This window comes from Myiozetetes cayanensis, unplaced genomic scaffold, assembly GCF_022539395.1.
Source record: "Myiozetetes cayanensis isolate MyiCay16 unplaced genomic scaffold, myiCay2020 scf30, whole genome shotgun sequence".
Taxonomy (NCBI): Eukaryota; Metazoa; Chordata; class Aves; order Passeriformes; family Tyrannidae; genus Myiozetetes; species Myiozetetes cayanensis.
The window spans coordinates 3,050,766-3,072,834 of record NW_026087522.1 but is presented as its reverse complement, the minus strand read 5'-3'; the positions used below and the strand labels follow the sequence as shown (position 1 = coordinate 3,072,834).

At 58.9% G+C, this 22,069-nt stretch overlaps 1 protein-coding gene across 3 annotated transcripts; it reads right to left on the bottom strand.

Annotated features, from left to right (window-relative positions):
- Positions 1-786: 786 nt before the first annotated feature.
- On the bottom strand, positions 787-19,005 carry TACC1 (transforming acidic coiled-coil containing protein 1). Of its 3 annotated transcripts, XM_050325703.1 has the most exons (14): positions 18,802-19,005; positions 18,092-18,204; positions 12,012-13,038; positions 10,981-11,016; positions 9,306-9,366; positions 9,014-9,212; positions 7,684-7,739; positions 6,188-6,304; positions 5,937-6,013; positions 5,557-5,600; positions 5,295-5,455; positions 4,953-5,059; positions 4,282-4,402; positions 787-3,926 (listed from the first exon to the last, which is right to left on the bottom strand). In XM_050325703.1, exons 1-14 carry the CDS (start codon positions 18,975-18,977, stop codon positions 3,858-3,860), a joined length of 2,364 nt encoding a protein of 787 aa, XP_050181660.1. In that variant the 5' UTR covers positions 18,978-19,005; the 3' UTR covers positions 787-3,857. The 3 variants fall into 3 exon arrangements, with proteins under 3 accessions (XP_050181660.1, XP_050181661.1, XP_050181662.1); XM_050325704.1 differs by lacking the exon at positions 10,981-11,016; XM_050325705.1 differs by lacking the exons at positions 10,981-11,016; positions 12,012-13,038; positions 18,092-18,204.
- Between the last annotated feature and the right edge of the window lie 3,064 nt (positions 19,006-22,069).

Genomic DNA, 22,069 nt, shown 5'->3' with positions numbered 1-22,069 from the left:
AGCTGGACACCGGAGGCTCTGCAGTCCCTGCACACCCAGGCTTTGTGCCAGTGGCAGAGAGGCGAAGGGCAGGGGGCTCCTCTGCGTGCTACTCAAAGGAGAAAGCCCCCTTCCCCACACAAGAGACCACCTCGTGCAAGGGGTGGGAGCAGCGTGGGACGGGGGCACAGTGGGAGCCCGCGGGCGGGTGCAGGGACAGGGCAGCAGCAAGCACAGGAGCAGCTACAGCAATTTACCTGTAACCTGGAGCCAGGGGACACTTACTTTCTCCAGCCAGGGACGTGACAATGGCCAGGGCCAGGAGGGTCTTCAGGGAGGGCATTCTCAGCAGTGTGCAGCGCGGGGTGCGTAGCTGCTGTTTTGTCTTAAGCTCTCACAGCTAATCTGCTTGGGTGATTGGACAGGGGGAAGGGGATGACGCCTCACTGCAGCCCCTGGATAATGCCATCTTAGCTGGGGAGGACAAGACACAGCTCCCCAAGGGCACGGGCCAGGCTGGGGCACAGGAGCAGGCAGAGCGTGGGAGCGGTGCTGGTGGTTCAGCGTCAGCAGTTCAGCGTCATTGCAGCATGGTGGGAGTCCCAGGGGCAGCAAAGTCACTCCAGGTCTGAATTTCAGAGCTCAGGAACATGGATTTCAGGCACAGATGATAACTGTGCTTATCTGAAACCAGCTGCAACGCAAACCACATTAATAAACACGAGGCAGAACGTGGCCCACCCTGGAAGGCAAAGCCAACTCCTCCAAACACCCTTCACCCACCCCACAAACACCAAGAAAGCTTCCAAGAGTGATAAACACAATTTTTACTCAGGCAATGAAACATGGGAAAAAAAATATATTAGTAATCATTATAATAATCTCATTTGTGTGAGTATAACTCTTACAAATATTTACCTGACATATAAAAGGGAAATTATCATACATATAAAACTGATGGCGATGGCAGTTACACGCATGGCACGAAGCAGAGTCAGAGCAGAGGAAGGTCCTGCCTGGGGAATCACACTGGGGGGACGGGGGAAGCTGTCAGTGGTTGGGGGGTTGGCACTTCATTACAGACAGATCTGCTGGCAAATGCACACTGCAAGTAGCAACACGGGCAGGGCCTGTCACTGCCAGAAAGGGGCATTTAAACTCTACTGCAAGGATCACAGGACAGACACACCCAGGCTGGGACGCCCTGCAGGGGGACCGGCTGTTCCCATGCTGGCCATGGGGATGCCACAGTGTTGGCACTTCAGCACGAGAGACACAACAGTCCTGCCCCTCTGCAAGCACACACCTTCTATTTTATAGCACTATAGCCATTATGTATGTATTTATATATATGTAACTATAACCATATTATAGTTGATAAATCATTCCTTAGGAATCTTCTTGGCCCAGACTGGGGTGCAAGCGGACAGGCCCAGGGTCGGACAGCGCCAGGTGAGGGAGGCAGCGTGGAGGGACCGGGTGACATGGGGGAGCAGGGACAGGACAGGAGGGGTGGAGGGCTCTGCCCTGGGGGTGATCACCGTGGAGCCGTGCTCTGCAGACAGCTCGGAGGGGAAGGATGCAGCAGTGACCACACCGTGCGCAGGTCAGGGCTCTGGGGAAGTGCCGGGTGGTGAAACCCAAACTTCTGCAACTCCGTGCCAGCCACGAGGGCCAGAGCAGCACCCCGAGGAGAGACCAACCTCAGACAACCTCACACGTGGAGCCAAGCCAGCACACGAGCATCACGGCCCTGAGCAGGGCAGGAGGCTGCTGCAGTCCCTACCTGGGACCAGCCTTTCACCAGCTCTGAGAGGTTGTGCTACACTGCTCTCCAGCTCCTCAAGAGCTGCAAAGACAAAACCCCAACTGCTCAAGAAATCTCTGGGTCTCAGGTATTTGCTTTATCAGATCCCCCCAAGTGGGACAGAAACAGTCTTTGCTGATTGTATGACTGAGGCTTTTCCACCAGCCTGGGAGAGGGACACGTGGGGAGGTCAAAGGGGAAGAAAAAAGAGGGAAAGAAAGGTTCTTCCTGTCAACTGTGCAATGGGTGAATATCCAGCACAAGCCACAGGTGCACAGCTCCGAGTGGTGTCAGCCACTGGCTTCCCATCACACAGTGACCAGCCCATCACTGGGATAACTGGGAGCATGGAGAGCAGGCTGGGAGGCTGTGTGCTGGGGCAGGCTTTGCTTAGGTGTATAATAAACTCTCTCTATACATTATATAACTAATAAAATATAATCAAGTGTATGGCTCTGGCTTAAACAGGTGTTTGCTCTGCATGCTCAACACAGGGAATTAGAAAATAGAAGGAAAAGAGCTCAATTCTGTTACAAAAACGTAGCAGCAAAAAGGTTTGTGAAAGTGTTCAACAGGCTGGGCAGGAAACAGTCCAAACTGCAAATATTTCCCTTATCTCACACTTTAGGACTACCCGTTCAAGGCAGAGAATCCACAACTGCAGCTCCTTCCCGATCCCATCCATCTGCCTCCTGCAGCATGGGCTGGGTCTGCCCTGACCCCGAGGGGCTGTGCCCACAACCCACAGATCCCCCTGCCCCATGGCACACTCCAGATCACGGCCCATGGCACACACACACGTCACCAGCCCCTGCCTGAGGCTGGGCACCGAGTGCTGCTCCCAAGGCACTGCAGGCAGGGAAACGTGGCACTGCATGGCGTGAACAGCGCCAGAACTCACCAGGGAGGGCTGCATCCAGGCAGATTTCAAAGGCTATTTTAGTGTCTGGGTCTGCCTGTGCCTGTAAAGGCTGGGTTTTGTTGGGTTCTCTTAATATTCAGTGCTGTAAGGGCAGTTTTGACAGCAGCGTGGGAGCCAGGGCAGCACTGAGCTCCTTCTGCCCTTCTGGAAAAGCTCTCAGTCAGCAGAGCCGTGGGGCAGCTCAGGGTTTGCTTCCTTCCTCCTGCAGCCTCCACAGCAGCGCCCTGACCTCGCCACGGCACCCGGAGCCAACAGCAACAGCCTTGGCTTTGCCCGTGTTCAACCCCACGGGAAGGACGAGCCACGGGAGGGGCCACGGGGAGGACAGGCAGTCCCAGCTCCCCAGAACCAACATCTCCCCTGTTTGTCAAACACCTCCTGGTGCAGCAGCTCCCCTGCCTCCCCTCACCTGGACCCTCCACCGAGAGGACTGAAGTTACTACTGCTTACGTGCCTGTTTGGTGCTCTGGGGGAACCGAGGCGTGCAGGAGGGCTGTGCCTGACTGGAAGGAGTGAGCAGAAAGCCTGAGAGAGTGCCCATAAATGCTCATAAAGTGCACGAATGCAGAGATGTTGGCTCCGTCCTCTGAGGCTGGCACGGCCAGGGACAGGGACGGGCTGTGCTGTGCTTCACCCACAAACCAGAGACCGGCCATGCGTGTGCCAGGCCCCCTTTCCCAGTGCAAGAGCCAGCAGGGCGAGCCCTGGCATCACCCGTGTCCCAGGGCAGGACCTACCACGTGGCTGTACCTGTGCAGCTGAGCCCGTGAGGACAGTGAGTGAACAGAGTGTGGTGGGGACACAACCAGACCCAGCCCAGCCAAGGGGGACAGAGCCTGAGGTGTCACCTCCCAGCTGAGAGGTGGCACTGGGGCAGATGGACAGCACAGCAGGCCCTGGGAGGGACACACAGGCCCTGGCTGACCGCAGGATTCCCAGCCTGACTGCAGGGATCCCAGTCCCAGAGCTGTGGGAAGCAGACAGGGACAGCAAGGGGAGCAGCTCTGCTGGGGAGCCACGGATCCAGCAGCTGAGGGGGGCAGCTGGACACGTGTTCTTCGCTGCAGGGGGGTCCCGGGGGTAAGGCAAGGTGCTTGACGTCACGAGAAAAGCAGCCAAGTGCAGAGTGCCGGGCGAGGGCGGTGGGGCTCAGTCTGACTTCCCCAGCTTCGCTATCAGCTCGTCGCAGATCTTGGTCAGCTCCTCGATCTCCTGGTTCTGGAAGAAAAGCAGACCTTGGGGACCCCTGTGGTGGCAGAGGGGGGGATAACCCAGGCTCATCTGCCACCGAGCCTGTGCAGGAAGGGGCAGCTGGCTGCTAGACCTGCCCCTGTGACAGCTCCTCTGTGCATCCAGGCTCCCTGGAGACCCCTCCTCATCCCTGTCAGACCCCAGTGCTGCAGAGACCTGCAGCTGCCCGGCCCCAGCCCACCTCACTGTGCCCAGCCCACATCTCTGTGAGCGGGCACACGTAAGTGAGCTCTGCCCGTTCTGCCCAAAAAAACCAAACCAACCCCACGAAACACACACACAAAAAAAGGGCTGGCAGAGAGTTGTGGGGCAGGCGTGTTACCTTCTGCTGGAGGGCTCTCTCCAGGGACTCCACCTTCATCTGCTCCTTGCGCAGCCCCGCGTGCAGCGCCGCGCTCTCCGCCTTGGCCTTCGTGCGCACCTGGGCGATCTCCTCGTTGGCTCTGCAGGGGGATGGAGAGAAAGGGCTGGTGCTCAGGTCTGGGTGCAGGCAGGAGCACCAGGGCGCAGCTTGGGGTATCAGCAGAGCCCGGCTCCTGCTGGCCTGGATGCACCAGAGGTGGTTTTCCCGTATGGGAACTGGATGAAATGGGATTAATTCGGCTCCTCCTGTAGGAAACTCTGCCCTAAACCAGTTCCTCACCCACTTTGCTCAGGGCTACAACGTGCTGGTGAGCTCCTGCTCATCAGCTGAGCCCAGGGGCTGTGTGGCCCCTTTGCACACCACAAACAGGAGCTCTCTGAAACAGGGGAACTTGGTAAGTGACTGTAAATAGACCGTGAACTTCAGATTCTCCATTAGAAAATAAATAAGCAGAGATCAGAGAATGCATTCAGGGATTTGTGCTGCCTTACTTAAGAGTCACTTGGGCCTGGGGTTGTAAAATGCAGCTTTTCACACCATTCAGCTCCTGCCTTCCAGCCTCTGAAAAGCAAATGGAGCTGCTGCCCTGCAAGTATTGAAGCACCCAGCAATCTCATGCATGACCTTACTTGTCCAATTTTTCTTCTGCATGGACTTTCAGGGCCTGATACCGCTGCTCTTCCTGCTTGACCCGGGTTAGATAATCTTGAGCACATTTCTTCAGAGCTTCCTCATTCTGGAAAAGAAAGTACACCCATCTGCATTGGGACTGGGCACGGAGACATTGCTCTGATGGGATGATAGATCCTGTTCTGAGTGTAAAAATAAAGGCTTTAAATAGAAACAGCCTCTGCCTTATGCTGGAGCCCCTTATCCAGCTCAGCAGCACGGAAAGATGGAGTGTGGCTTTATGGGAACCCTGTGTCCAGGGACAAGGGCTGCAGGGACAGAGGGGAACCCAAGGTAAGGACCTTCTTAAAGCCTTCCAGGACGCCCTTCAGGTTTTCATATCTCCTGAACAGATCCGACAGGGACCTCTCCACTGAGTTCAGGTCTGCCAGAGCCTGCTCCTTTTCCATCGTGAGCTGCTGCAGATTCTTCTGAGATGTCATGTTGGTCCTCTGCTCGTCCTCTGTGGTGGAGAACAAACAACACGGACACAGTGACTGAGCAGGGATGGCTGAGGCAGCCAGATCCCTGCCCTGCACGCCTGGCCAGCTGACAGCACAGTACCTATCATCTGGGCAATGGTCTTCTCATACTCAGCCACGATTTTCCTAGAAGGAAGAAAGAAAAAAATCAGGTGAGAGGCTGCAGTTTTCTGTGGACACACACCTCCAGCTCTGCTGGCATCAACCTGCCCCGTATGCTGGGGCTGTGACACCCATCACTGCTGCTCCAGGCCAAGACCCCCCTCTGCCACTGCCACTGGGGCTGGCACAGCTAAAGGGCTTTTATTCCCCCAACAAAGGAACGAGCAGGCTTGACACGGCACCAGCACAAAGAGAACATCTCTCTGAGACATCCCACCCTGGCTGATCCGTGTCATCCCATTACAGCCCGCTCTTCCCGCCGGGAATGCACGGAGCCCAGAGCCAGGGGATGGCCCCTACCTCATCTCCAGCACTTCCTGCCGGCTCTCCTCGTATTTCTTCTTCCACTCGTTGGCCTCGATCTCCTTGGTGATGATCTGGGTTGCAGCAGACACGGGACCTTTGGGATGTGCTCTGGGGGGATTTCCCCTCGCTGCCAGAGGGACCAGACCCCCCCAGGGCAGAGCGGTGCTGCTCCCACCCCCCATGGCAGTGGGCAGGTTGGGGTGTGGGGAGGGGCAGCCCTGGGAACGGGGACCCTGGGCTGTTACCTCCTCTCTGATGAGCGTCAGCACGGCCGTCTTCTCCGACTCGCTGAGGCAGATGCCGTCCAGGGGACCCTCGCTCCTGCTGGGGCACTTGTCCATGGGGCACAGCCCGGGATTGTCCTGGGGGAATTACCCAGCTGGGATGCCATGGGCGGTTTCTTTCACCCCACCTCCCCTGTTTGGAGTGTTCTCCCCTGTTTTATCAGCCTCTGGTCAGGCACTGCACTTCCCTTCCTGCACACATGGACAACCCAGAGCCTGCATCAGACACCTGGGAGAGCCTTTATGAGGTTTTAGTGGATTCCAGCCCCATCACTTCCCCCAGGGGGTCCTGCAGCCTGACAGGCCTCCAGGAACATTCCTCCAAGCCGGGCTGACAGCACCGCCTGTTCCTCCTTTCATCACCCAGCCGAGTGGCAGCCGTGCAGTCATCTCCTTGGGAACGGGCTGCCAGGCCATAAATAGAGAAGTGCTGGGGGGAAGGAGGCAGCCTGCTCCTCGTGCTTTGGAAACCAGAGCACTGGAGCACTTCTCCCCTTCCCTCCTCCCCGGGGCTTTGGCTGCTGCTCAATTCAAGCACAACGAGCCCTTCGTGGCCCTCCCAGCCCTGCTGCAGCCATGGCCCCTGGTGGGGATCCCCCAGGGCCACCCATGGGGGTAGTTTTGGGTCCAGGCACCCCAACCCTGAGGAGGTTTGGCATCCCACAGCATCTCCCAAAGGCAGGTGCATGCCTGAGCACCCACAGGTACCTTTGGGTACCAGCTTGTCTGTGGGACTGAGGTCTGACCGCGCTGCCCAGGGCACAGAACAAGAGGTTCACTTTGCCTGATGTCCTTGTGGGGCTCAGCACAGTTAAATCTGTCTCAGAGGAGCTGGTTCTGCTGATGTTGCTAATCTCATTGTCATCTGCTTGTCACCTCGAGCAGCTTTGGGCAGGGATGGCTAATCTGGCACTGGGTCCCCCCGCAGTGGAGGAGTCTTGGGGCTCCTTGGGGCACGTCAGGGGTGCCCCTGCACAGAGCTGCCACTGTGGGGGTGCCAGGGTTGGGGTAGCTGCAAAGCCAGGGCTTTTCTATTAATGCCCTGTCTCTGCTGTCAGCTGCCTTCCTGAGAGCAGTGGTTGAGAATCCCGTGCAGAAGGCACTGGCACAGACAGGACATCAGAGCCAGCCCTGGACACTCCACGTGAGTCACAGCCCGTGTCCAGCAGCTTGTCCCCTCCCCGTGGTCTCCTCTGCCCCCTCTCTGTCCTTCAGCCATTTCCCAGAGCTGCCCTGGCTCTGCACCAGCCCTGCTCCATCCCCAGCATCACTCCCTGCCTCCCTCCCTCCCTGCTCCCACACCACAGCGCCCATCCAGGAGGGCTCAGCCTCTGCCAGGCTCCTCCAGGCCTGCCAGGAAACCTCCGCTATTTTTATCAAGTCTCTGCGTGGGCTTGTCAAGAATTTTACCTCCCAAAGAAACTCATTTCAGAGAGGAGGAAGCGAGAGGCACTCACAGGGAAGATGCCAGGCCCGTCCTTTTCCATCTGCTTGCAGATCTCCTTTTCGAAGCCTAAAGACAAGGAAACACAACCTTTTATCGGCTTGGAAACAGGATCCTGGGGCACGTGCAGATTTTCTGGGGGCAGGAGGGTACCCCTGAGCCTCTCCATCCCCTGAGCTTCCCCTCCCAAAGGCTTCTTTCCCCCAGCTCCTGCCCTTGCACGGAATCATTCTGGCTGGAAAAGTCCTCTAAGACCACTGAGGTCCCCAAGTGCCACATCCTGCCCCGTGCCAGCCCTCCTGCACTCCCTGGAGTGGAAACCAACACCCCCCTCTGGTGGCAGTTCAGCCCCTGCCCGTGTCCCCATGGCTGCCACCCATGCCAGTCCTTCCCTGAGACCACGGTGACCGAGGAGGGGGAAGATGCATGAGACATCCTGCACTTGGGCAGGATCCATCCCTGGGATGTTCAGACCACTCCAAACAGCACGAGGCTCAGCCACGAGCTGGTCCCAACACCCTCCAAAGGAGCTGCCACATGGCCCCTGCTGTTCCCAACAGCAGAGAGGAGAGACACCCTGCCCCGAGGGAGGGACACCCTGCCCTGTGCCCATGGAGCTGCCTCACACAGCACGGGGGGTAATTTATGGACCTCACTCACACAACTGCAGACATGATTCAGATGTTGATTGGGCACAGAACAATGTATTTCAGGAGCCCAGCTCAGAAAGGAATGAGGTAACAGAATGATGGTGACTGCAGATTTCCCACTGTTTCCCTCTATTTATCCCTGTGCCCTGGCCAGTGGCTGCATCCACAGCTCCCACCCCATCCCTGCAGCCAGCATCCAGCCTGTGCACCTGCCTGGCCCTCCGAGATCAACAGCAATAAATAAACCCTCCCAGCCTCTCTCTTGGCTGTCAGATTTTCCTCCCTTGAGGACAAAGGACCATTCTCCTCTCCCTGGAGCCGGCAGAGCAGCACAGCCATAGGAGAAATGATTAATGGGTCCCTGCAGAGGGAAGGGCTGCAAACCTCCTGTGGTGATCTCTCCTGCTTGCACCTAGGGCTTGGCTATTGATTAAATGTCATGTCGCCTGGCTTTTAATTATTCTGTAATGGCTTGGTCAGAGAGGCTAATTACATGGGAGACTGGCAGTGGAATTCCTCCAGGAGCAATAGCAAGGGTCTCTGTAGCATCACTGAGATCTCCATCAGCCACAGCTCCTGTGCTGGGACACTGAGCCCTGCTCCTGGCACAGGCTCTGAGCAGGGATCCTGCAGCCTGGGAGACAGGGCAGGTTCCCTGAGTGCATTCCCAGAGCCAGTGGGGCTGTTCCTTACCTGCCTCTGGTCTCTGCTTCGCCGCGGGCGCGGGGACATTCGAGCACTCGAAGTACTCCAGGTCATCCTCTGGCTCAGCCTTCTTGTCCAGCCCAGCCAGTTTCTGCCCGGAGGTGGTGGAGGCCAGCTTCTCCTCATCAGTGGCATGTCCATCCCTATTGGCAATATCTGGGATTTCTGAGATCAGCACTCCTTCCTCCTGCACGACCAAGGCAGGCAGTTAAGCACGACTGGGCGAGTCCAGGGGGATCAGCCCTGCAGCTCTGGGGGTGAGTGGGACCCCCCCACGTACCTGAGCGCTGACATCCAGGGCCAGGGGCTTCGCCTCGTGCTGCTTCACCTTGCAGCCACTCCTGTGGGAGAGAGAAGCAGGGGCTGAGGAGGGGCCGGGGGGCAGTGTGGGGCAGGCGGGGTGCGTGTGAGACAGCCCAAGCAGGGGGAGGCAGCCCCAGCGCCAGCGTTGCACCCGCCGCGTGCCAGCACCCCACTCACCCATCAACACCGAGGCAGAGCGAGTTCTGGAAGGAACAGAAGGAACAGGCAAACAAAAGACACGACTACAGAGCAGTTGGGTTTGTCTGTGAGGTGTTTATTCCTGAGGAAGGTAAGGACCCCGAGGGGCTGACGGCGAGAGAGGCGACTGCCAAGGAGCCGCCAAAGAAGGATTTCCCTCGCTGCACCCTCGCCCCGTGCATCCACTGCAAGGGCACCCAGGGCCTCAGGGCGTGTTGATTTTCTGCAGGAAGGACCATTTCCAGGCTGTCCCTGCAGCTGGAGGTTTGTCTGGGACTTCTCCACAGCATCCACATGTCTCCCATGTGAGTCAGACCCGTGCAGAGGGCGGGAGAGCACCGGAGCAATGCGCTGTGCCTCCAATGAACACTCCACCTGAAGCAAACACTGTCCCAAGGAGAAGGGCCTTGTGGGTGGGAAGTTTAGCCCAGGTGGGTCTTGCAGGTGGTCCCCTTGCCCTCCAGCGAGGAAGCTTTCCCTGGAACTTCATCCCACATTCCTCAAGACACCCATCCAGAGGCCATCCGCTCGGGACTGCAGGCACAGCTGCATCCCAGTGCACCGGGCATCAGCTCCTTGAACGAGCACCAGGCAGCAGAGGGACAGTCCCAGCGGGAATGTGGGTGGCAGAACACAAGCTTTCCTCCTGCATCTCACCCCCTCTCACTCCACACTCAGCGATCTCCCAGGCTCGTGGCCGTGTCCGACCACCCAGGAGGCACTCGCTGGGCTGGAACAGCTCGTGTGACAGCCACTGCAGGGAGCTGGGGAGGGATCCTGGCCTCCAGACACTGTGCTCCCCTTCGTGGGGACATGGTCAGAGGCTTGAGCTGTTCCCAGGTTTCGGGAGTGGCCCCCACCCACCGCACTCTGCAGCCTCCCCATCGCACACATGCGCAGCAGAGCACACTGAGCGACGTGGCACGCAGGGTTCCTTTGCACGCTGCCATGCACACCTGGCTCTCACTGAGGAATCACTGCACTGCTTTCCTCCCTCGTGCCCTGCTGCAAGCAGCCAGACACACCCTGCTCTGCGCCCTCTCCTGCACCACGGTTATCACATCATCTGGTAGCTGCTTTGAGCTCCCCCCAGCACCAAGATAACAGCTCTGGATTGCACACAGACCTGCTCCCCCTCCATCAGCTGAAGGTTGGAGCACTTGTCCACCACCAGAAGATGCTGTGAGGTGGCATGCTGTGAGGGCAAGCACAGGCCTCTGGTGCAGCTCAGCTCAGCTCTGCTCTCCTCTCCTCCCTCACTCCCAGGCACTTGCCAGGCTAAGCCGCCCCGGGGACCCGGCCGAGGGGTGCGGGACACAAACCAGACAGCAGAGAGCACAAGTCAAAGGGCAGAAGGAGCTGGCATGCCATGGAGACAACTGGGGCAGCACACACCCAGAGAGAGGACAAAAACAGCAAAGGAAAAGAAAAGGAATACAGGAGAGAGTACTTACAACAGAAAACAGAGAAATTTCACTTGCTCAGTAGTCCTGATGCACCAAAGCACGGACAGGGAGAGAGACGGACAGATGGAGAGAAGAAGAGCGTGTGAAAAGACCTGGATGTTAACTCTGCTCTGGAGAAGCACAGTGAGCTGCCCAGCTCAGTCTTTGGGAAGGCACACACACATGGGATGCTCTGATCCTGCATTTGCTATCCCCAGCAGCGGGGTGAGATCCAACCACAAACCTTACTGCCAGGGCGGTGAGCACCCAGAGCTGCCCACACTGCTCCAAAGGGATGCAGAGAACTCCCTGCTGCTTCCCCTCCCTGTCAGCTCTGCTCACACACAGCCACACGTGAGAACACCAGCTCTAAAAGAATTTGTATCCACTCTCTGCAAAGTATTTCCAGGACAGAAACATCCAACACAGCCTGATTTTTGCCCGCGAGGCTCTCTCTCTCTGTAAAAACCCGCTCTCCAGTTTTCCCACCAGAGAATCAGGCAGCAGAGTAACAATCTGCCTGTCCAGCCTGTTTGCTTCCCCTGATATAAAACAGAAATCCAGTGGCAGCTCACACAGTGTCCCAGCAACACCTGACCAATGACACACCTGTGTCCACCAGATCCTGTGAGCCCAGAAAACCCACCAGCTCCAGCCTTCGCTGCAGGTTTCCTCTGACACCACACCTGCACCCACCAGCTGGGCTCTCGAGGGGTTTCCAAAGAGGTGATCCTGCAGGCAGGTCCCAATCCAGCCTGCCCCGCTCTGCCTGGACTCAGGACACTGGCACCGCATCAGGACACCTGTCCCTCTGCTCACAGCAGGGAGAGGGGAGCTGTCCCTCCGCCAGGACAAGGGGCAGATTACACAGGGGCAGCAGCAGAACCTGAGGTGCACAGTGGGATTTTGGGCTTGCTCAGAAGGCACCGGAGCAGAAGCACCACCAGCATCACCATCACCACCATCACCACCACGGCTCTGCCTGCACAGGGGGGAGCAGAGGGGGCCACAGCACCGGCTCCATGCACACCAGCACTCACGTTATCAGGCGTGACTTGGACTTCTTGGGGGAGTCTCTGCCTTTCAGGGGATCATCCTGCGCCTCCAGCGTCTGAGACTCGAGGATTTCATTGAGGCTGTTATCTGCAGTGGAGCAGGAGTCGGTGGCAGTGCTGGCGAGTGTCTTGGTGGGCTTGAATGGATCCACAGAGTCAAAGTTATTGGGGTCAAACTGGTAAGAGCCCTTTGGGAGAGTTGGCAAGTTCTGCAGTGCTGAGCTGCCACTGAGGGAGTTGTGACGGGGACCCAGCTGGGGGGAGCCCCGGGGCGGTGGTGGCTCCATGGGACCCCTCTCTGCATCCTCAGCTGGTTTCCTGGGGGGCTCTCGGTGTCTCTTTGGTGTCAGCTTGCTGGCCGGGATCCTGCTGCCCCTCCTGGGTGAAGCTCTCCGGGCCTCTGTGCTCTCTCCCACCTCCGTAAAACCAACCTCAGGTTTTGGGACCTGCCCTGCGGGCTCTGGGGCTGGGTCCCCCCCCAGCTCACTGGGATGGGGGAGGTGGCATGGGGCTGCCAGGGGAGAGCTCTGCAGCTGGCAGTTCCCTGCCACAGCGGGGTTCACGCTCCCGTCGCACTGCTCGGGGTCAAGCTGGTAGGATGCTTGGGGCACTGGGGTCTCCTCTGTGGCTTCTTCTGTTTTCCTCCCCAGCGAAGGTGTTTTCCCTTTCCCGAGCTGCTCCTGGGCCAGGCCATCAGCCCTCAGCTCCACCAGCCCCGTGCCAGCGTCTGCCACGTCCCCTCCTGACATGACCCGCTCCCCGGTGGCTGTGCCCGCATGGGGCACCGGGGCTGGCTCTGCAGCGGGCACGGCAGCGTGGCCAGGGTCAGCCCTGCAGCCCTGCCCGGCCAGAGGCTGTGTCAGGGATGAGCTGTCGGGGCCAGTTTCCCCTTTAGCATCTGAGCTGGCTTTAGGGGCTCCGGTCTCCGGCTGAGCCTCATCCTTGGAGTGCTTCCTGGGAGAGCCAGCCGGGCAGGCTCCCCCTACCAGCAGGTCCCCATGGTCACCTGGCTCTGAAAAATAAAAGGACATGGTTAAACCTCCACCTGCAGTGCAACCCCTCCCCGAGGGGTTTCTGTCCCCTCCTCACAGCTGCTCCAGGTTCAGATTTTGTGGAGAATCCACTGACTCAAAACTCAGCTTCCCTCCTGCCAGATGACAGGGAGTCACTTCTCACCTGAGCAGAGAGCTAAAAATTAGCAAGGGGTGTTTAGGGAAGCACAACAGGAGAGAACACCATGAAATGTGACTAAGCAGGCCCCAGGGAGAAGGAGAATGGAATGGTGTGCTCAAGAAGAAGCAGAAACAGGCTGCAGGGGGGATCTGGGGGTCAGCTGCCTGGTGCCGGGGCTGCAGGGCTGGGTGTGCACCAGGCAGGGGGAAGCTGCCAGATGCAAACTGACTCTTCACCTGCAGGAATCCTGCTGCAGTCACGCCAGGCTCTCCACACTGCTGTCAGCATCTCCTCATCACAAATCCTGATCCATGACTTAATCACTATTACTCTGATCCCTTCCCCTCAATCCTTTTACTGTTTAATCTTTCCTTTGCTCTCAAGGTATGACGGAATGGGGGTTTGCTGGTGACAGAGTCACAGCCTGGCAGAGGAAAAGTGCATCAGGCAAATATCTGGTCCTGAGGCTAACCCAGGACATGGAGCCAACGATCCTGACTCAGCTGATGGCTTGTGGTTTGCATAATTGATCCCCAGGATGCTAAAAGCCATGGAAATGAATCATGAGGGTCTGTGCGCTCCCTGTGACTGCAAAAATGCTCCCTGTGACTGCAAAAAAAGCTCCCTCCAAGTAGATGTTGCCTTGATGCCCCAGAAAACGCATCAGTAAACACAAATCTAGTGGATGAGTACTTGGAGTGCAGCCAGTCCAAGGCAGCGCCTGCCAGGCCTTCCCATCATTAGGAACCAGGAAAACTTTCTTAAAAGACCCCAAAGAAAACTTCATTACACTTGCTGTGTTGCTCAGGTGTTTGAAGCCTTCCTGAGACAGCCCTGAACAGAAGAACAGACTTCAAAGTCAGGGCAAAAGGACCTTTTAAGTGCATTTTGCGTTCCCAGCAGAAGGTTTGGCAGTCTGTTCTCACAGACATGAGCCCATCCTGGTTTCTAACCCAAGCAGTGAGTAATTACTTCTTGAATAACAAGCAGTCGGCACGCAAACCACCTCTCTGTGCTGTGGTGTCTGCAGGGCGGGGAGGGAAGGAGAGATGGCACCATGTGGCCATTGCTCAGAACAACCATTTTGTCACAAAAATCAGAAGAACCACCCACCCAAGTTTTCCAGTTTTGGGATTCCCTGTTTTCTGCACCTGAGAGAGCTCGGCTGCTCCATCCCCTCCCACAGCACAGCCCATCCGCTCGGCCAGTCCGAGAGCTGAGGAACTGGGATGTACTGGGAGACAGGAGGTGTGGGCGAAGGGCAGCTCAGGTGCTTGCCTATGGTTTTGGAAGTCTTTTGCAGCAGAAACATCCCTCCTGCAAGCTCGAGGCAGTTTTCCCTCAGTTCCTCCCCCTCTGCATTTCCTCTGCCTTCAACGCAGCACGATGGGAGCACAGGTTCCTGCAGGAACAATTACACAGGATGCACAACCCAGTGACCTGAAGGGCCTTGGGGGGCTTGGGAAGAGCAGAGTGCTGTGCTCCAGCCCCCACAGCCTGGCAGTGCTGGGTACGAGCATGGCGATACCTCGCTGCAGCACTGGCTCTGCCCCCCCAGAGCCCTCCCCAGCCCCAGCACTCTGCCTGTGGCTCTCCCTGCTCCTCCTCTGAATGCTCCGACTTCCTGAAGCGAGCGCAGCTCCCGCCAGCCCCGGGCAGTCACGTTGTGAGCAACCGTGTTGGCTCCGCACGTACTCCCTCCACTCACGGCTCCTGCCTGGGAAAGCAGCTTGTGGAAACAACCAGTGTCCCCCAGTTCCAGCTGCTGGCCCCCAGCTCTCCCACTGCCCCCCAGCCCCATCACTGCCCCCCAGCCCTGTCACTGCTCAAACCCTCCTTTTGGTCTGAAACTGTGCTGAATGCCCCATGGGACCCCAGGAGAAGACAGCCTGGCACCCACCCACAAGACACAGCTCTCCCCCTCGGACCAGCCCTTTCCAGAGGCATCCCAGCTGATGCCTTCCTGCAGCATCCTTTAAAGGTGACCCTGGGCTCTCCCGTTCCACCTCTGGCACCGTGCCTGGCAGGTGGAGGCAGTTTAGTCCCAGCACGAAGAAGGACACTGCCAGCAGAATGGCACACGCAGTGACTCCGGGATCTGTCCCAAACAGACCCAGCACAGGGTGTGCTGGATCCCCGAGAACAACCATTGTCCCAGCTGTCCCAGCAGGCTGCAAACCTGCTCCTGGTCCAGGCAGGTACCCGGAGGGGATGCTACAAAGTGAAAACGAAATTTTATATTCTTTAAAGAAAAACAGTCAGGACAGTCTGGCACCGCAGTAATAGGCACTTTTGTGCCTGTGCATTATAATTGCTTCGCTTGTCTTCCTTGGGCTGAAATTAAACACAAACACCGACTTAAACAGCTTTCCAACATGCCACCCCTCGCTCCCTCAGACGAATCAGGAACACTTGGCAGCGGCAGCGCCGCAAGGCAAAGGCTCGGCGCCCTTTCCATCCCCCGGGCAGCCGCCGAGCAGAGCAGCAGAGATCCCTGCGCGGCCCCGCGTGCCAAGTGCAGGGAAAGAACCACCCCTGCACTCTCCCAGCCTTGGACCGGGCTCAGGCTCAGTGCCCGGCGTGAGTCACGCACTCCCCCGGCTCAGCGCAGGATATCTGCCCCTGCATCCAGCTCAGCCCTCCGTCGCCAACCACTCCTTTCCTCTTTTGGCTTTCCGCTTGTGTTCAACAGCCGTTGGGCTATTTTTAAACCTATTCTGTTAAGAATTAGCATACCGGCAAGCGATGCTGCTGCTAACGCACCGGAAAACACGTGCCCTGCGTCAGGGCAACGGCAGTGAGAGCCTGCGAGCCCGCTCCCAGCAATGACGGCTCCAGATCTGCTGCTTCTGCTCATTTCCTCCTGCAAAATACCTACTGGCAGATGACTGGAGATAACTTGAGCAAGAACGGGACAGCATTACAGCCCCCACCATGAGAGACAGCAAGAGGAAACTGTCTGAGTGATCCTGGGTGGGCATAAAGCCTCACTGCAGCCCCCTCTGGGGCTGAATTTCTGTCCCCCAGAACAGAGTTTAATGCAGCCAGGTCACCTCGGCTGTGTGCAGAGCAGCCAGCCCTGGAGTCACAGCTCCTGTCTTACACATTGCCTCACCCGATTTATTTCCAAGGCAGGGTGAGACTGAAGCTGCACAACAGACAGGGCCTGCTCCTCGCTGTCCCTCCGGGTCGGGAATGCCGCTGCTGCCCGCAGGTCCTGCTCCAGCAATGCCCCCACACACTCCAGCGTGGCCAGCAGCCATTCCCCAGGGACTGCAGGGCAGTGGCTCTGGCTGTGGGTGACAGCTCAGCTGCCTTGGTGCTGACGAGCAGCCATTACACTGGATTGCCTCCATCCAGGCATTCATTCCCACTGCTGCTCCCGAGCTGCAGCCGGATGGAAGAGCACAGGCTGCCGTGGTGCAGCATCGCAAAGATGAGGCCTTAATGCATAGATTACATTGGTAAGGTGGTGGAACACCCCAGGGTGCCTCTGCACGCTGCAAACACGTCTGCACGTGGGCAATGCCTTCCCTCCACCGTTCCAGAGACACTGAGGAGCCGCGGCCAGAAATGCGGGCAGGAAGGGGCCAGAGCCGGGTGCAGTGGCACCACGGTTTGGCTCTGCTGGCTCCAACATCCTGCTCTCCGCCAGCCAGCACAGAAAAACAGCTTTTGCTGGAGATCATCCCCTCGGCTCTGCAACACTGGGAGCTTTGTGTGCAGGAGCAGCCGCTCCCTCGCTGCTGAGCAGGAGCTGCTCGTCCCAGGACAGGGGCACAGGCACACACAGGGACAGTGACACCCTGCAGTCTGAGGCAGTGCACTTGCCTGAGCTTTGGCAGAAATGATCCTCCTACCTTCTAGGAAAGTCTTTATCTCCTTCTCCCCCTCCCCAGGCATTATCCCCAAAGTAAAGATGCCTCTATCATCCCTTCTTAAAAGAGAAGGATTATCCCAAGATCATTGCAAGGGTGAACTGAATGCTCTCTCCATCACAGCAAACAAACCTGTGTTCTCCACAGGGATGGCTGAGCACCCAGATCCATCCCATCAGCAGAACAACATCACAGGAGGTGGTGAGCCATGGCATCCTGTTACTGCCATGATGCCACATGCTCCAAAACCAGCCCTATAGAAAGCTCCCAGCCACTGCTGTGAGCACATTGCACGTCACATACCAGGGCCCACAGCAGTGGGAGGCAGGAGAGGGCTGGGGATGCCCAGGATGGCCTGTCCAGGACTTCCAGGCCCACCACATGCTGCCTCACACCCTGGAAAAGCTTCTCTCCCACAGACCCCGCCAGGGGCTCACAGACACCCTGACACTGCCCAGCCACCCTGCAACAGCTCAGGACCACCGGCAAAGAAAACCCCACACATTTACAACAGATCCCCCACAATTTCTCCAGAAATGGGGCTTAGCAGCATTGAGCTTTCGCCTCTTTAACAACAGCCACACAGAAAGGACACCTGGCACCTAACTCCAGGGAAAAATGGACCATGAAATGAAATCCCCACCACTGACCAGCCTGGGGGACACAAACCCAGCTCCTGTGCGAGAGCCAGGGGCAAGCAACACAGGGGGCACACAGAGGCAGCTCCCACCAGCCAGGAGCATGGGGGCAGCCCCCAGGCTGCAGGCAAAGTGGTAGAGGGACGTTTATCCGCCAAAATAATTTAACAACATCCTCAGGCTCCTCGCGATCAACTCATCACACCCCTTGTGTAGCGCCCAGCCCAACCCCGGCATTTGAACCGTCCAGGCCATTAACCACAAAAAATGTGGCAGGCGTTATTCAAAGCCAGCAACTTTGCCTCCTTGACCCCACCCTGCCTTTCTGCCTCTGGAGCAGAGCCCCGAGAGCAGAAGGTGCACGCCAGCTCTTTACCTGGGGTCCCGACCTCGGGCTCTGGTGGTCCCGGCGGCTCGCAGAACTCCTTTAGAGGCGAGCAGGTCGGCGTTTCTGCTTCAGGGGTCTCAAAATTATCAGTGGAGTCCGAGCTGCCGAGGGGGGGGAAAAGAGTGAGGAATTACTGCTTTCAAGGCTACCTCCGAAATCCTCCACACCGCCTACAGGTCCAGCCAGGCCGGCAGCCGGCCGTGGGCATCCGGGGCTGGTGCTCGCTCCTGTCCAGCGGGACACGCTGACAAACGGAAAAGGGAGAGCAGGTGAAACATCAGCGTGAGCAGCCCCCCGTGTGCCCCAGACCTTCGGGAGGGCTTCTGCCAGGTCATTCCCGAGCTGAGCATCCACCACGGGCCTCCAAGGACACGCAGCCCCGCAGCGTCTTCTCCCGCAGCAGCTCCCCCGCCGCCCCGGGGGCTGCCGCGGGGAGAAGCCCGGCTGTCCCGACCCCGTGCCCCCCGGCATCCTCCGAGAAGCAGCGCCCGGCTCCGGCCCGGCCTCCCCAGCCCCCCGGCGCGGTGCGATGCGGGACCCCCGGCAGGCAGGCAGCGAGCGGGCAGCGAGGGGCGGATGGGGAGAGGGCCGGGGGAGACGCGCCCGCAGCCCCGCACGCCGCGCGTGGGCGTCCCGCGTGGGTGCGGGCGCCGCGGGAGGGCGGGCAGCGGCAGGGGAGGGGTCCGTGGGTCACTTGCCTGAAGCTGAGGGCCGAGCCCCCCGCCGGAGGGTCCTGGTCCTCCTCGTCCTCCTCCTCCTCGGCCGCCCCGGCCCCGCCGTCCCCCTCCTCGGGGCCGCCCCCGCCCCGCACCGCCGACCAGGTCCACCGGGCCCACTGCACCGGCGAGAGGATCTGCCAGGCGCTGAACGCCATCGGCGCCGCTCCCCGCTCCGCTCCGCTCCGCTCCCCGCCGGGCTCACTGCGGCCGCGCCGCCGCCCCCATCGCGCCCCGCTCCGCTCGGGCCGCCCGCCCCCGCACCGCGCTACTGGCGGCGGGGAGCGCCCGCCCCCGGCACCGCCCGCCGGGAGGGACCGGCCCCGGAGCCCCCCCGCCGGACCCCCCGGCCGCGGGGATGGACGCGGGGCAGCGTCCCCGAACCCCCTCCCCGCCCGGCCGGGGCTGACAGCCGCCTCTCTGCTCCTTTCCCACGAGAACTCCCAAATGCACCTATTTCTGCCCAAAGGCGGGGCCGGGGCACATCGGTGTCACCCCCCCAGGCTGCCCTGCTGCCCCCTCGCCACAGGAACCCCCCTCTCGAGAGGGCAGTGGACTGTGAAACCCGATCCCCCCCCAATTCATCTCACATTTATTGGGCTGCACCTGTGCTGTCACACAGACAGCAGGACGCAGATTCCTTCCACTCTGGACGTGCCAGAGAAGACCCCACGCTGGCTGGGAACTGCCCAGGGGTGCAAGGGGCTCCCAGGAATCCTCACTCCCCCCAGGAAGTGGGGCTCCCACCCAGAAGGCTCACCCACCTTGGGAAGCCTTGCCCAGGGAAGGGGGCTTCCCAGTACCAAGGAACCAGAGGGGGACGGGGGCAGAGAGAAGGGACACACCTGCCCCTTCCATTTTGCAAGGAAATACCGGCCTCAGCAGCCCTGGCTGATGCGATATCCTTCCGTGGCAGCAAGTTTATTTATTTATTAAACTATTGTTGTTTAAAAATAACAGCCAGCAGTTCCCGCAGAAATCAGCCATGCTGGCCTCCCTCGGGAACTTTCCCTCAGGAACTTTCCCCCTAACGAGGGCTCCCACGCCCAAATTCATCGGCTCCCACACACTTGCTAGAGAGAGGAGGATAATGTTTCTGATGCCGTGCAGAGGCCGCAGCACAGCGAGGAATGGCCGGGGCTCTGGCAGAGGATCTGTCACGGGCAGCAGCACTGCTGGCAGTGCAGAACTCCAGCTGGCTCCCCCCACTCATGGCAGCAGGTCCCAGGAATGACCTGGGAAAGGGCAGACAATTGTCCTGGTGTGAAACCAGCCCAGCCCAGTGCAGGGAAGTGTTGCTGGCCCTTGCTGACCAGACCAAGAGTTCACGTGGCAGGCTTAGCCCATGGACCGGTGCTTCCCTGTGAATCATCACCCAGCTCTGAGAGCCGGGAATGCCTCTGCATGAGCAGAGAGGCCTCTGGGGCAGAGCAGACCCGTCCATCTGGTCTGGCTGCCTCTGACACCGGCCTCTGTCGGATGCTTCAAAGGGCTCATTCCTCACTGTGGAGCATCTCAAACAACCTCCCTGCAGGGATCCTTTCTCCCAGCCTTCCATCTCATGGTGCCCTTATTAAATATATGTCATTGCTGCACGCTTTTACTGTCCAACCTCTGCCAAAGAAAATCTCTTACCCCCTGTCAATAACACTTCCAAACTTCCTCAAGGATTCCCCTGGGTGAACCAAAGCTGAGGTGCTGCTGGTTTCCCCTGCAGGTCAGTGGCAGGAGCAGTGCACTGGCCCCAGGGAACACCTAGGCCCAGCACCACAGTGCCCCCAGAGCCCCAGGCCCCGGGGACAGGGGGTCCTGCACACCCCTCACTGCTGTACAGGACAGCAAGCAAGAGGAGACTACTCGACACCTATCGACACTCAGCCGAAAACATGAGGCTGAAGCAAAAGCAGAACCTCAACATCCTGTTGCCTGCAGCTGCCGTGAGCAGAGCACAGCCCACTTCCCTGCTCCGAAGTGGCACAGCTGATTTCTGCAGATGAATTTTACATAAGGAGATCTTCAGCGTGAGCCGCGCTGCAGTGCCACGCTGCAGCCTGACCTCCTCCTCCTCCTCCTGCTCCCCCTTCCCACGTCCCACTCACCCCGAGGACCAGCCTGAGTGACAGCGTGGCCACGTTCTGAACCAGCTGACGGGTTCTGCCAGGGACTCACAGGGAAAAGGGAAAGGCAAGTGCAGCAGGAGCAGCAGCGGCGCTGGCGCAGCAGGAATGAGCCGCCTCCCCTGCAGGGGGAAGGAGCTGTGGCAGGAGAAGGACAAAGTACAGGCTGACTCCTACAGCCCCCCACTTGTTGGACGAGGGAACTGGGGCAGATGAGTGCAGGAAATCAGCAGGATCTGTCCCTGTGCAGGCTGCACACGTGCAGTGTGCCCAGTGAGGACCCCCTGCTCCCCCCACCGCCCAGGGGAAGGAGTGGCAGGAACAGGATCAGCAGGACTGAACCCGCCAGCTGCAGATGCTCCTGACCTGCAGGGCCCTGGGGCAGGAAGATACCAGAGCAGTGCAGGAGCAAAGCCTGCTTCCACTTGCTGTTCCTGATGAGCAGTTAAGAAAATGCCTCGAGTGGCATTTTCCAGCTTGGCACCTGACCCAGCCTGGCAGCACCGCTGGCTGCAAACCACCGCCAAGGAGATAACCTGACTTTGTCAGTCACACTGAGGGTTCTGCCTGCCAAGTGCTGCTTGGCACAGTCAGCAAACACATCTCTGCAGAGCAGGGTGGATGCTGACCTGTTCAAAAACACCTGCCAGCAGTTGCCATCCACGCAGTGAGGTGCAGCCTGCACAGGCAGCAGCTGGGCGGGCTGTCCTTGGCACCACTGTCACCTTCCTCACTGCTGTCACAGGACTTCACTGTGCCAAGCCCTGCACACACACAGTGGCTCAGGGACAGGCAATGTGCAGCCCAGGGGTGTCTCTGGCAGCAGCAGCACTGAATGACCTAGAAACCACCCATGGCTCACACAGTGCCTGGGCTTTCTGGGAGAGGGAGAGCAGCAACCCCCAGTGCACAGAGAACAGGTGAAGCCCCGAAGATTTTGGAGCTGGAAGAGCTCTGGCATCACAGAGGCTGGAAAAAGATGTGAAACCCTGCTCAGCTTCTCATGCTAGTCCTTGCAAGAAGCCAGCTGCATCCAGGGGTATCACCCCTCTGCCCTTAGACAGACTTTCCCTGCTTTTATACTGGGGTGAACTTCCTCCTGGCCATCTGGCAGCAGTGCTTCTGCCTGGCCT

What these genes read in the sequence shown, in the direction of transcription:
- TACC1 (XM_050325703.1), bottom strand. Translation starts at nt 18,977, where the DNA reads ATGGCGTTCAGCGCCTGGCAGATCCTCTCGCCGGTGCAGTGGGCCCGG. An exon ending in GCCCGAGGTCGGGACCCCAG is followed by an intron (nt 13,039 to 18,091) that starts GTAAAGAGCTGG and finishes TTTATTTTTCAG; the next exon opens with AGCCAGGTGACCATGGGGAC. An exon ending in GACCATTGCCCAGATGATAG is followed by an intron (nt 5,456 to 5,556) that starts GTACTGTGCTGT and finishes TCTCCACCACAG; the next exon opens with AGGACGAGCAGAGGACCAAC.